Raw genomic sequence first — 14,830 nt, 5'->3', positions numbered from 1 at the left:
CCTAACATTTTCCTTTCTATCACCCAACTGCAACTTAATGTATCGTAGTTATCTCTCACAAAGCATGCTATGGAAGCTGTCTTCTTGCCAGTGGTCTCTCAAAATAGCCACCAACCAAGCTGTAGCTATCCCTAATGACTCCAGTAATTGAATTGTATCCTACTTTGTTGGCAGGAATTATAACACATGATGCTATGCTAATTTATCCTAGAATATTTTTTTCTTCTTTCTGATGCTACCTGATATATTTAGGTGACACAAACAGCTCACAGAAGGCTAAATGCTTAAGTGCTTCTGGCTAGAGAAAGACCCTGCATCAATACACAACATTTAAATATCATAGTTTCTTTGATGGCTGATACCATAAATGGTCCTATCTTGTCTTGAAAAGATAAATATATGTTTAAGTAAGTTCTTAAACTGGATAGGAATTCCAACACTGCTATTAGAGTCTCTTTTGTTTGTTACAGAACTTTTGGATAATCACCAAAATCAAAGCAAAATAGCTAAACTGTGAATGAAACATTCTATAAGAGAGTTACTTGGAGAGGAAATATTCTTTTTTGAAATTTTCACAGATTATCAGTCGCTACCCAGAGAAGTAATATTTTTGGATATTATTTTTAATGGTCATTTTAAAGGTACTTTGGATATAATCTAAACTATTGCAGAGTGAGAGACAGTAAGAAGTGGTTTAAAGATAATTAGGTTTGGAGTCAGAAAATCTGGTTGGAAAATAATTTACTATTTATGTGGTGTTGGGAAAGTCATTCTTCTCTCCTGGGCCTCAGTTTCCCCATTTGTAAATGAAGGTGTTGAATTATATCACACCCTAAATTCTTCTCCAGGTCTAAATTTATATTCTTCCTAATCTTTGATTACATTGTACTTTACAAACTAAATGCCAACCTACTAACTGTGAAGTAGATATGTACATTTTCCCCCTAGGATCAGAGTCTCCCAAAGGAGCCATTGGACATATTGTTCCCACTGAGAAATATGTTTTAGCTGTGGAGAAAAACAAGGTGCTGATTCCACCTCTCTGGACCAAGACCTTCAGTTGGGGGTTTGACGACTTTACCTGTTGCCTGGGAAATTATGGATCTGACAAGGTAAGTCAAAAGAGATGGTATTAAAAGTCGTACTCTCCCTTGGAAGGCAGAAATTTGTGAGATTTTGTAGATGATGTTGTGCACACTGCACAGAGCCTACCTCAGACAAAACCCCACTGTCCTGAAACCCAAGTTTTAAGAGGTTTCCCAATCTGATCTTTTGGGATTAGACTCAGCATGATATAAATGTATTCTGATTTCATGAAGATAGTACCTTACATTCATAGAGAGTCAATAACTCATATTCCCAGTTAAGAAGAGATTTTGTTTTCTAGAAGGGAATCTTAAAAGATTGGTTTTGGCAGCTTGATCAGATAACTGGAATGTATTATTACCTACAGTAGAATGGAGCAGAGGGACACGATGAAAGGTGTTTGAAGCTTTTCAGACATCTGAATAGGCTTCTTTTCAGTTCATACTGCTTGAGTATGGACACTCAGTATGTAGGGAAGCACTTCATTGTCAGCAGATGAAGATTTCTAGGAAAAGTGATATGGAACAGAAGAAGCCTGGGGGAAGCTGATCTGAATTTTGGCCTTGGGACTCAGTGCCACTGAATTTTAGCTTCATTCCACCTGCAAATCCCATCAGGACTTATGCCATTGAGGGCAATCACTGAGACAAACTGGAAACAGTGATTAGCTAGGCATTTATCTCAGGTGGTTAGTTAGGGAGCTGAGCTTCAGCTTATAAGCATACAATTAGAATGTATTTTTAGACTGAGCTTAAACTCATGAATTTATATTAGTTAACTGGTTTCTATAGCCTAGGCCTTGGTTACATACCAAGAGCATTGTTATTCAGGAGCATCACTTAATGTTGCGGTCACAGCCATTGCAGATGACATGCTGAACTTAGTACCTCTTGACATTTACTCAGAATCCTTCTGAAGATCTGGGGAAAGCCAATTTGTAAGCTCTCTAAGGAGGAGGAGAAAGGGGAGGAAGATGATGATAATGCTGATGATAGTAATATGTTAATATGAATACAGCACTTAAGGAATGAAAAATGTTTTATGCCCTTTACCTCATCTCATCTGCATAACGGCTTTATCATGCAGCTTTTACAATTATTATTATCCCCATCCTACAAACAAAATTACTGAGGTTCAGAGAGATTACTACCCATGTTTCAGAGGCAGGATTTGAACTGGGGTTCTCCTGATTCTAGTTCTGTTATTCTTTCCACTCCGCTTAATGGTCTTCATCCCCGTAGGTCAGGAACTGTCCTCAACCACTTTGCTTCTGGTCTTCACATCTCAGGTCTTCTTGTGCTTTACAAATTGTTTTGTGGACTCAAAGCGTGTTTGTTTTTACAGAACCTGACAACATTTGAAAGCACAGCAGACTGGGGGAAGTGCCTCTGTGCAGTGTGTCCCTCACCTACCCTGGTCGTAACTTCAGGAGAGAGTGCTGTGGTTTGCATCTGGGAGCTTTCCAAGTCCAAAGACAAAGCAAAAGGGCTTCACTTGAAACAGGTACCTTCCCTGGTGGCACCCCTAGGTCATTTCATCCCATGGAAGGAAACCCCAGCTCGGAGTGATTCAGGGATACTGACAAATTCCCCGTATCCTTGCCCAGTATCAACTCAGGTGGATGGAGAAATGTCACGTGGGGAAAATGTGATCAATTTATCAAAGCCTTAGGTTCAAGTGGCTGAATTCTGGGGAGTCTTATTTTTTCATGTCTGGGGAAATAGAAACAACAATGGCCCCTTCTTTCTGCAAAAACACGAGTTAACTCCCATACAAACACCAAGGAAAGGCCATAAAACCATGTGTGCGGCTGCAACTCTTTATATTTATGGGAGGTCACTGGAGAATAAATGGGAAGAAACTATGGAGACTTTTTAAAAGAACTGCATCTAAAAAGAACATTTATCAGTGTCAACTAATGAAGGATGGCCCTCAGAGAGCTGGGAGTTCATGGTTGGGTCAGAGAAGTTTTCTTGTTGAGAAAATGTTTTCTAATCATCAGGAACATAAGGAAGAGGATGAGGTATGTCAGTGTCTTCACCTTTATTCTCTCAGAGGCTACAGAGAATAGAGCTATCGATAGGTTCAGAGTTGGAAGGGACCTCGAAGATTATCTTATGAAAGCTCTTTGAAATGCAAGAACAACAGTTGTCCAGCCTCTGAAGAAGGCAGACTTGCCTGCTTGTGTGGCCTAATCTATTTTCAGATAACACCAGGAAGCTTCTTTATATTAGGTTGAATTCTGCCCCCTGTAACTTCCATTCATTGGTCTCAGTATGCTCCTCCTCTCTTCTCCCCAACCAAGATAAATCTAATATCTTTCCAAGTAACAGCCCTACCAATGTTTGAAGACAGCTAGCATGGCCCTGTGTACCTTCTCTTCTCTAAGTGAAGCATCCCTAGTTCCTTATATGATGTATATAAGAAGAATGAAATCATAAAGAAATCCATTGAATCACTTTTTCTAAACCTTGAAATGTGAAATCTTATTTTAGATTTGGTTTCTATAAAAGACGCTTGACTTATTAATGCTTTGTTAGACCATGTTCCTTTCTTTTAAATACTCATCATTTTTTGTGGTGCTCTATGAAAAATAAAATGAAGACACGTGATAGATCCCTAAGTGAACTGCAAGGTTGTCATTGCCTGAATGCTAAAAGGAAATCCTGGAAAACCACATTAGAAAATGTGTACTCAGGCAGGAACCAAGATGGTGGAGAGAAGACAGGTCTTTGTCTGAGATCTTCAAGTCTCTGAAAGGATTATGGAGTGACAGAACCCATAAATATTTGGAATATAACTAATTTAAAGCAGAAGATATCTTGGAAAGACTTCAGGAAAGATGTGTCTCAATTGGGCGGGGGGAGGATGCAGCCCAACATAAGAACTGGGCAGAAAAACCCAAGGCAGAGAGGGTCCACACGGGGATATTAGTGGGAAATTCTTGGCCAAAATACAGACATGCTGGGTACTCTATTCTGTTTCAGAAGGCCCATGGAACAGCAGACCAGCAGTGAGACCTCCAAGGCAACTACAGAAAACAAATAGTGAACCCTGAACCCCAGCATCACAAGTAGGACTTCCACCCAGTTTGGGAAAGGAAGCTGGCAGTACAGGGCAACATGAAGCCCTTGTCGCCTATAGAAGAAGCTTGGAACAATCTTCCCTTTGCCCTAGGAGCAGATCTCAACATTTAAAAATAAGCAAAAAAGCAAAAAGAGTTCTGACTATAGATAGTTATTATGGAGACAGAAAAGAACAGACCTCAAACCCTGGGGCACTAGAGGCAAAAGGCCTCCAGATGAAGCCTCAAAGAGTGATGTGAGTTGGTCTCCAACTCAAAAGAGTCTCTTGGAAAAATTCAAAATGAATTTTAAAAGAGAAGGGGAAGAAACATGGTAAAAGGAAAGCAGAAGAAAACACTTAAAAATAGATTTGGTGAAATGGAAAAAGAAAACAACTCCTTGAATAACATAATTGGTGAAATGAAAAAAGAACAATTCCCTAAAAAGTAGAATTGGTGAATGGGGAAAAAAAAAATCCAATAAATGAAACAACTCATTTGAAATTCAATTGGCCAAATGCAAAAAGAAGTAGAAACTGTGTACTCTCAGTGCTACTTACTATTTCCCAAAAGCTTGCTAGTTCCTTTTAATTAGCTCATTGTGATGGGTTGTTGTTTTTGATGTTATTTTTTTTCTTGTCCAAGAGAAGTAACCATATTCATTACCTTCCACAAATACTTGATTTCCCTAAGATAAATCTGATATACCATATATAAAATGAGATGGACCCATTTATAGCCGACTTCAAGGATCGTGCCAGTTCTGCCTATGAGATCATAATAAACTTTTAATTTATATACTTCAGTGAAAAGAGAGAATGATTTTCTTGCTGCATTCACCATTTTGTTTAGTATTGAAGAGGCCACTTTAAAAGCATCAATATTGATTACATAAAAATGTTATTAATCATTCTCTCTTTTGCTCAGAAAGAGAAAAAAATGGCATGGAAGTATACTAAATAGCACTATTTTCTGAGCAAAATAAAAGACATTTTATTTCTTACCCATAAAGACTTTCATAGTCCTATTCCTCTTAGTGACCACTGGCCATTCTCAGGGATAGCTAAAATCACTTTGGGAGTCTGAATGGCAATATATAGGGAATACTGATAGAAGTGAGTATTATTTATTGTTTAGAGAGGGCAAAAAAATCATTTAAAGCACTGCTTCTCCATTCATGTTTCTTGGCAAACCAAGGAAATAGAGAACATTTCTCATAAGTTTCTCTTTCTGAGATGAAGATAGAGTCAACTTCTCTTATTTAAGCCTTATTTAATGCCCTATGAGTTCGTACAAAGAGACATTTGCCCCTTCCCTTCTCAACAGTACATGTTCACAACTCATTGTAAAACTTGCTTACAGAGATGATATAACCATAAGATTGGATTCATCTTCTAGAAGTTGTGTACTTCAGTTGGTAGGGCCCAGTTTTTCTTCACTTGGATAACACTGAATTTATCTGCTGCTCTTTTTGTCTTTAGCCAAGCCATGGAGTGAAAGTTGCCATCTCTGTCTTGGTGTGAAGTTAATGACCAGACGGTTCATTTTGGAAAGAACATACCAAAGACTCTGTTATCTGATGTTGTTGGGTTTTTTCCCCTTAGTTACAGATGGACAGTTTCAGTTTTTCTAAGATTATTTGTGCCTCCCTTTGCTGGCTCTACCAGCTGTTCCCAGTTATTTGCCAGCACTCTCAATTTAGGTTAGTTCAGAATCCCCAAAACAACTTTTAATTAATGGCATATCTCCTAATTACTATGACCATTAAAGAGGTTCTAAAGGAAAACACTGGAAAATTGTGTTAAACTTTATTTTTTCCATAGGATCATAGGATGTGAAACTGGCAAGGACTATCTAGATGATATTATCTAGCCCATCTCCTTCATTTTAAAAATGACTCAGGTAATTATTAGAAATGATGGGATCTGAACCCATGACTTGACTCCAAATGTAGTTATATTTCAAATGTAGCTTTCTAAAAAGCAAGAATTCTTACCCTTTTATATGTCAAGGATTCATATAGACCCCTTCTCAGAATATTATTTTTAAATGCATAAAACAAAATATATAGAATTATGAAGGAAGCAAAATAGTGAAATATTTTTGCCAATTAAAAAATCTTCAAATTCACAGTGCCTAAGAATTCTTGATATAGAAAGTGATTTGTAATCTTAGTCGGTAGGTTTCTTTAAATTGAACCAAACATCTGTTACTTCGGGATCATACTTCAACCACATTTGATTCCAGAGAAAATGTTTTGGTAAAGTCACAAAGTCTGAAAGGTAAAGGTCAGATTCGGGCCAGGGCAAGTGGGGCAACCCCGGTGATGATCTGAGTGTTTAAAGGCTACTGTCATAACAACCCAGGTAAACAGCAATATCCTGTATGTCACTGCCCATCCAAAACCATATGATCTGCCCAGGGAAGACACCAGCATGACATTGGATACTTGGCTAAAGTTCAGCAAGGCAGACACTGGAGATGCTCTTATGATTGGATGCAAATATAAGTAGCTTGATAGTACCAGTTCTGCTCCCAAGAAACAGAGCAACCACCAAAAGTTCTGCTGTGGCCAAAAAAAAAAAAAAAAAAGACTTGCATACTAAAAATGTAAAAGAAATCAACAGAAGGATTCAGGACAAGCCAGGAACAGGGCTTATGGAATACAGCCCATAGACCTATCAGAAATTCACAATCATCTCCTGTGTGTCTTTAGTTGTCTGTATGTGTGTGTGTGTGTGTTTAAAAAGGATTTATATTAGTTAAGGACCTTTTAGAAGACACATATTCAATCAGCCTGGCAATATTGGAACACACCACTTATTCCCTTGAGGTTTCATGTTTCTCATCTGTCGCATAAGCACGATGGTCCTGTTAATATTCTGTACAGTTACCTTAAAGAACAACAACTGTTCTCCCTTGCCATATGCACTCTGGAAACAGTGGGGGCAAAAAATACATATAACTTTCCCCCTTGTTGCCCTGGACTCTTTTCATTCACATAAATCTCTGGTTTTTATTCAGTCCAGTTTTCTGGGGAGTGAGCCACTCAAAAGTTAAGATACCCTGAGAAATATTCCTCACTTTCTGTTCAAAGTATATAAGAAGACAAAATGTTTTTTCATATCTTTACAGCAGATCAGTAAACGGGCCAGAAAGACACCAACCTCTTACAAATATTTAACACAAATAAACCCTTTTCAGAAATTCCATTCTGGAAAGTTTTCCCCCTAGGCTCATCTTCCCAACTAAAATGGCTGTCCCAGCAGAATATAAGCCCTTTGAGGATGGAGATTATTAATTTTTGGTTTGATATTCCTTAGAATCTAGCCTACAGAGTAGAAAATTACCAAGAAACAACACAAAAGCCTTTCCCAAAAAGTCTTTCTTAGGGCTTCTTCCACCTCAATCAGATGTGTCCCTGGTTTATTCTATCTCTTTCTCAGCCTCTTTGGCCTGAGACAAAATGGAGTTTATTTTTTTCTTTGCTTACATGAGGTAGATTGAGTTGAATGTAGCGGGCGTGAGTGGTGGGATTCTCTCCTAGCTGCCAGGACACTCTTTTGAGACTTCTTGGATTTGTCTCTCCCAGGCACTGTATGGGCACACAAAGCCTGTCACCTGCTTGGCAGCTTCCATGACTTACAGCCTCCTTGTGAGTGGCTCCTGTGACCGGACCTGCATCTTATGGGACTTAGACCACCTGATGTATGTGACCCAGCTCCCCACCCACCGGGCAAGCATCTCGGCCGTGGCCATCAGCGATTCCACGGTAAAGTCTTTCTTCATTTATCATCTTTCTTTTGACATATGCATGAACATTTCATGATAACTTAATGGATGCTCTTTCCAAAGAAAGACATTTTGAGACGATGATGAATTGATTTTCTTTTCACAGGGATTACTAATAGTACCTTAATGGCGACGGCCACATTAAAAGCAGAGCTGTTGGTTGAGAGACGAGGTAGAAGCACAGAACAGTCTGATCATTGTAGCTGTTTTTTGAGCTGGAGGCTTATTTGGGGGTATCAGAGAGGAGGAGCAGTGAGCTTCCCGAGCCCCAGAAAGGAGCGGCAGGGATAGCTGGGATTCAGTAGCTTTTATGTAACATGAAGGAATGAGATTTTTACGCGGCTTGGTTTGTCCCAGCATCAGGGAGCCCAGATGTGAGTGATTAGGGGGCTGGCCCCCATCAGAAGGCCTGTGTGGCCTGACTCAGCACGCTCTGGGCTGCTTCACATACCAGAAGATTACCCGCTCCTTCGTCCCCCTCCCTCTGCATTCTGTCACATACAAGGGGTTCTTTCTTTTGATGCCTTAAAGTAAGAAGCGCCATTCCATCAGGGCAAAGAAAGCACTCCAAGGGGTTACAGGGTCGCTAGCTAAGCTGCATGTCCAGTTAGCTAAGACAAGATGTAAAGATGGAGACTTCTCCACAGCCACCCTGCCTAGCCCGGGCTTGAACTGTACCGCCCTACAGCCTGATGGCCTTTAGGATGCCACAGTGTAACATGCATTGCTCTTGGTTCCAGCGGCTTCCCTCTGTTAATGACTCTCCCTGTCTATTCTGTACAGAGCTTTTCTTTGAATTAATTTGTTGGGATCTTCTACCTTTTTAATATCCTGCAGTGCTTAGCACTGTGCTTGGCAAAAAAGTAGGCCCTTAATAAGTGTTTATTGATTATTGATTGATTTTAAAAAAGAACTAAATAACAAGTATGAGTTCAGTTCTGCTTGTGTTCTTGTCATAAGTTTGGTGGCGTGGAGTATGCTAAGAAACAAGTTTAGAAGAGAATATGTTAATGGAAGAGGATATTTACTCCAGCTGCATGGAAATCTTTCTGAGATGACTCTGCTCCTCCCCTCCCCAAGGCTTCTGGCCAGCTTCCTGCACTGGCTCTCCCTTTTTCAAGTTTTCTCTCCTGGACTTCCATCTCTTCAATTTGTAATTTAATACTTTTTTTTTTCCTTTCTCCTTTTTCCATCTTTTTGGTTTGAACTTAGACATAATTTACTCCTCACCCAGAGGTTCTGGGTTCCTAATGTTTATTGTGTCACGGTCTAATCTGGATGTATGGAAAAACCACGAGAGTCACTTCTAAGGACAATATTTTTTAAATATGTAAAATAAAATGCATAGAATTACAAAGAAAGTTAATTAAATTGAAATAGTTATTAAAATGTGAGATAAAAGTTCATGACTCTGTTTCCCCAACCAACATTTTACTTTCTATTCACCATGATCCAGCCTTCACATAAATTCAAATTCCATTCTGGGAAGTCAGAAGTAGCAGAAGCTTTTAAATAATAGTGAAGTCCCAGACCACATGGGAGACAGCATTCTATTCTAAGGTCTGCTATTCTGTTCTAGGCTGGCTTCATTCATTCAAGCATGTATTCATTCAACAAATATTTGTTGATGGCATTCAATATACTTAGGCAAGTAATCTTATCAGTATTATTATAATATAGAAATCTCATATCACACACCTGTCAAGAATTGTGGTTTCCACCCGTGTAATGAAAACTATATATACTAATAAGACACTCATAAAGATTATGAAAAAAAGTGGTAACCGGAGCCACTCCTAGGGCTCAGGAAGACCATCAAAAGAACAATAACCTATCATATCACTCCCATGGATGTAGTGGATTTCCTCTTTACCTGAGAATAACATAAGACATTTGGAAAAGGAGAATATGGGGAGGAGGTGAATGTCTGAGGGAGGGAAGGAGATTCTTGCAAGTCATTTAACCCTGTTTTCCTCAGTTTCCTCATCTGTAAAAGGGGCTAGAGAAGGAAATGGTGAACCCCTCTAGTATCTTTGCCAAGAAAACCTCAACTGGGATCATAATCAGTCAGACACAACTGAGTAATTGAGGATAGCTGTCATTCCCTCTTTGTCCTCTCTTCCTGCCCAGATCTTCTCCACATAAAACATCTTTGATTTCATCAATTGATCCTAATATGATATAATTTCAAGGCCCACACTATCTCTTTGGCTTCCTCTGGACCTATTCTAGTTTGTCAATATCCTTCCTAAAATGAGACACCTGTACCACAGCTATAAAATGACTTCTATATTCTCTTTTGAAGAAAGGCTCTTTATTCTAAGATTCTAAGGCTACTTATTATAAATTGCAAGTCAGTCTTCTCGGCCTCTTGCCATGAATTTCTCACAGACACATATACTCAAATCTGCAAAATAAAGAGCTGCCTTATGACAGGTTTCTACTGGGTTCTAATAATGCCTGAATAAAATAACAGTTGCAAACAAAACTAGTGTTGGTTTTACTCATTTCTTTTATTTGCATTCAGAAATTCCTCTGAGAAATCTTTGTTATCAGGAGCGATCAATTAGGATCTTGGCTACTATGCTTGTTTTTAGTGGAAACAGGATAGCAGACTGAAAAGTCATAGCTGAATTGGAAAGAGAAGGGGATATATAGCTCCTCTCTTCCCGATTTTTGCATTAATTCTGATCTCTAAGGAGCAAAATACTTCTGAAGTAAATTTATTGGGCTATATCCTTATCAGAATCCAACAGTATGAATACCCATTGCTGCTTGCTAATTTTTAAAGGCCAAAACATGAGTCTCAAAGCTGTCCTCTACATCCTCACCCCACTCTTTTAACCAGGTCTTAATGCAAAAGTACAATATCCAAGGTCATGGGTCTATATTAAAAGCCAATAGGAAGTCAGCACACAGTAAGTGTATTTATTAAAAACCTACTATGTGCTAAGCAGTGAGCCAAATGCTAGGGATTCAGAGAAAGAAGAAAAGCACTTAGTGATCTCAAGAAGCTTACAATATAATATGGAAAACAACATGAAAACAATGATGGAAAAATAAGAATTGGAGAAATTGGAGAAAATCAATCAAGAGCAGCAGGCCCTAACATTGAGCAGGGAAGAAGGTTGAGAAAGGCTTCTTGTAGCCAATGAAATTTTAGTTAGGTCTTGGCAGAAGTCAGGGAAACCAATATTTGGAGACAGTTCTAACCATGGGGGACAATTAGAGAAAATGCCTCAAGGTGAGAGATGGAGTGTCTTGTGCAAGGAATAACCAGGAGACCAGTGTCATTGGATTGCAGAATACAGGGGAGTGAATAAAGTGGAAGGAGACATAAAGAAGATGAGGGTCAGGTTGTAAAGGCTTCCAGAATTTATTGGTTAGATATTCTATGAAAGATTTATAGAATTATGGGCTATACTAAGTATCACCCAGATATGGATGGGTTGCAATCTACATGGGTAAAGGTAATGAGAATGTGTCTTATGTTTTGAAGTCAGGTGACCTTAAAGGGATATTGCTCTCAAACTTTTCTCCTACTAACTGGTTATTGCTGCTTGAAATTCTAATATTATTTTTTGAATTCTGATATTGCTCCATTTTAAAATTAGAAAGGTAAAGGAGAGGTAACCCTTAGAATGTAAGCTCCTTGAGGAAACGTTGAGTTTCCACGTGCCTTGCACAGTTTGTGCCTCATCAATGCTTATAAGATGTGTGTTGACTGAGAAACTGAAGAGGGGAGACAATCAGGTAATACATAGGATGTAAGCTCCTTGAAGGAAGGAACTGTTTTATTTCTGTCTTTGCATCTTCAACAACTAGAGCAAGTTCTGGCACATTAACTGGGTACTTAACCAATGCTTGTTGATTGAGAAATTGGTTCAAGAGAGCCAATAATTAGTTCAATGACTGTTTCATTTTTGTCACTGTATTCCCAGCACTTAGATAGGAATGCAATAGTAGGAATAATAAATGTCTGTGGATTGATTGATCCACTATATCCAGCTATTATCTACTAGAAATATTTTAATGTGGGTTACCTGATCTGGATCTTTGCAATCTAATTTAAGTTTTAATGAGGAAAGGGAAGAGGAAAGAATGGTCTAGAGCACAGACCACTAAATCTTGCACTGCCCAGTGCAAAAGGATCTATACTGGGAAGAAGAAAGCCTGGGATGGCTTGTGCCAACACAACAGATTGTGCTGAAGGAAGATCACCACCAGTATAGAGAAGAATTCTGAAAAAGGAAATGGAAAATGAACTTAGATTTTGATTAAATTTTAATTCTGATCTAGGGTCCACTTTGCTTTTCCTCCTATATAGCTATGATACCCATTCCTGCCCAAGCACACTAGCTTGGAATGGATCATTTGTGTAGGCAAGAAGAATGTGGCATCTCACTTATCACTTTGTTCCATGGCCTTCAGTTAACATTAGCCAGGAATTGATGGCTTTTGTGGTGTAATTAGCAATGCAGATCTACTGGCATGTGGAAGGAAGCTAAGCTCAGATAGCATCCTTGTTTCTGGTCATTGGAGGAGACAGTATGGGATAAGGCTACAAGTAAGGGAGGCATGGGGTCTCAATGGCTCTCCAGGCCCAGAATCCAAATCATCCAAGTGCTTTTTCAATACTGGCAACTGTGTTTTTAAAGAAGCCTTTGCTGCTTTGGCAGGAAAACTCTCCCTCGTGATACAGAGAACTCTCATCCAAAAGCAGGAATGAAGATATGCTTTTTTCCCTTAATTCAGACCAGATGTAGGCAGTTAATATAGTGGATGACGACAAAGCCCCATCCAGAGCACGGCAATGTGCTTTCTCCTCATCCATGTTTGCCAATTCCTAGAATGCATTTGAGTGAAAAATTCTGATTTGAGTCCATAATGAAGGAGCTTGAGCAAAGAGCTTAATCAAAGGTCAGATAAAAACCAACAATGGTAACACATTAGTAGCCTGAACAGGGTGTAAAGCCACCCTTTGTTTTCAGAAAGGCAATATCTGAGCCAATTTCCTATTCTCTTCAGAGAATATTTTCCCCTTTAACTGTATGCATTAGATTGTTATTGCAACTGTAGGGTTAGACAAAATATGAACTATGGACTTGAAGGTGTTTTAAACTCTTTGAGGAAGGGAAGGGCATAAACTCTAACTCTTTAATTTCAGTGGCAAAGGGAAGGGAAAATCCCTTTTCTAATATAGATTGGCAACGTTATCTATAACTAATCTTAAAGAGTTGCCTGGAAAACTAAAAGGTTAATTAACTTGTCTGGGGGCACTGATGTGTTAGAGGAAGTATATGAATCCAGATCTTCCTGAAATCAAGATCAGAGCTTAATCTCCGATGACATTCTGCTTCTCATGATCTAAAATCTTGGAATTAACTTTGGAAAGGACTTCAGAAATCATGTCATTCAAACCTCTCATTTTATAGATGTGAAATAAATGTGCGATAAATAAAATAAAAGTAACATTGAGCCTGTTAACTCCAAATCTAGCTCTCTTTACACTCTTCTGTGCATCCTAGTCTCCTGGGTTTATGAAGGGGATGAACATAAGACAATTCAGTAAAAAGCTGTAGTGATACCCAATCCAAAAAATGAACCCTGCATTCTTTCTTCCAGTAGATCTCTCCAACAATATTGGAGCCAAATGTTTGGTTAGTTCCCCTTCCTTTCTTCTTGACTTTGTGCACCTCTACTCTTTCTGATGAACACTTCTAGTATCATCAATCAATAAGCATTGGGCTTTAAAAAAATTAATTTAGGAAGACCTGAGTCGAAATCTTACCTCAGATACTAGCTGTGTGATCCTCGGCAAGTCACTTTACCACTGACTGCCTCTGTGGGAATAAAAATAGCACCTTCCTCCTATAGTAGTGGGAGCATCAAATGTATGTGTGTATGTGTGTGTGTAGCAACACTTAGAGCACTATATAAATGTTTTTATTTATTTATTGTTGTTGTTGGTGTTACTGTACATTATTATTTCAGCTCCAAATCCTATGACCCTAACTATTTGAAGTATTCTGTGGAAGGGGAATTAAACTTATTTGAGTCCAAAGGAGAAAATTAGGACCATTTGGCTGCAGTTAGAAACAGGTAGATTTTAGCTATTTAAGGAATATTCCTTAGTGGTTTAGTTGTTCAGTTGTTCACTCAAGTCCAACTCTTTGTGATCCCATGGTCTTTTTCATGGTTTTTTCTTGGCAAAAATACTGGAGTAGTTTGCCGTTTTCTCTGCCAGTATGCCCCTATGTGACAGATGAGGAACTTAGACAAATAGGGGGTAAATGCTGAGGGTTCTATAGCTCAAGTCTGAGGATGGATTTGAACTCAGTCTTTCTGATGCCAGACCCAGTGCTCTATGTGCTGCTTCAACTAGCTGTTCTCCTCAGTGATTAGAGCTTTCCAAAAACTGAAAGGACTTCCTTGTCTAGGGAGTGGTTCTGGAGGTTGGAAGACCACTGGTCAGTCATGGATTAGAGACAGTTCATACTGCACATGGGGTCTAGACAAATGAACATGTGATTCCTGTACCTGCAGAAGCCACCAGGACAATCCCAGAAGAGACACCACTGTTTCAGAGATAATAGTTGGCTATTTTGAACAACTGATTTTGGTTTTTATATTGCAGGGAGATATCATCTCTTGTGCTGGAACTCACTTGTATCTATGGAACATTAATGGTCAGGCTCTGGCAAGTATCAACACCGCCTGTGGGTCACAAGGAGATATCCAATGCTGCTACCTGACAGATGCCATGGACTGGGATGCCAGCAACATCATCATTACTGGGAGCCGGGACGGCATTGTCCGAGTAAGTGTGGCATGGGAAGGACTTGGCGACCTGGCTGGAAACATTTTCATCCCTCATCTATTTATATT

General features: G+C 39.1%; 1 protein-coding gene across 1 annotated transcript in view; it reads left to right on the top strand.

Moving 5' to 3' along the window:
* Positions 1-14,830, top strand: part of WDFY4 (WDFY family member 4) — a 370,289-nt gene that overhangs the window by 343,599 nt on the left and 11,860 nt on the right. Inside the window, exons 56-59 of the mRNA XM_051981900.1 lie at positions 928-1,112; positions 2,431-2,589; positions 7,743-7,922; positions 14,580-14,762. Coding sequence (XP_051837860.1) covers positions 928-1,112; positions 2,431-2,589; positions 7,743-7,922; positions 14,580-14,762 — 707 coding nt within the window. The remainder of the gene's footprint in view (positions 1-927; positions 1,113-2,430; positions 2,590-7,742; positions 7,923-14,579; positions 14,763-14,830) is intronic.

Source organism: Antechinus flavipes, chromosome 2, assembly GCF_016432865.1.
Source record: "Antechinus flavipes isolate AdamAnt ecotype Samford, QLD, Australia chromosome 2, AdamAnt_v2, whole genome shotgun sequence".
Lineage (NCBI taxonomy): Eukaryota > Metazoa > Chordata > Mammalia > Dasyuromorphia > Dasyuridae > Antechinus > Antechinus flavipes.
Note: the sequence above shows the minus strand (reverse complement) of the source record. Positions and strands in the feature narration are given on the sequence as shown.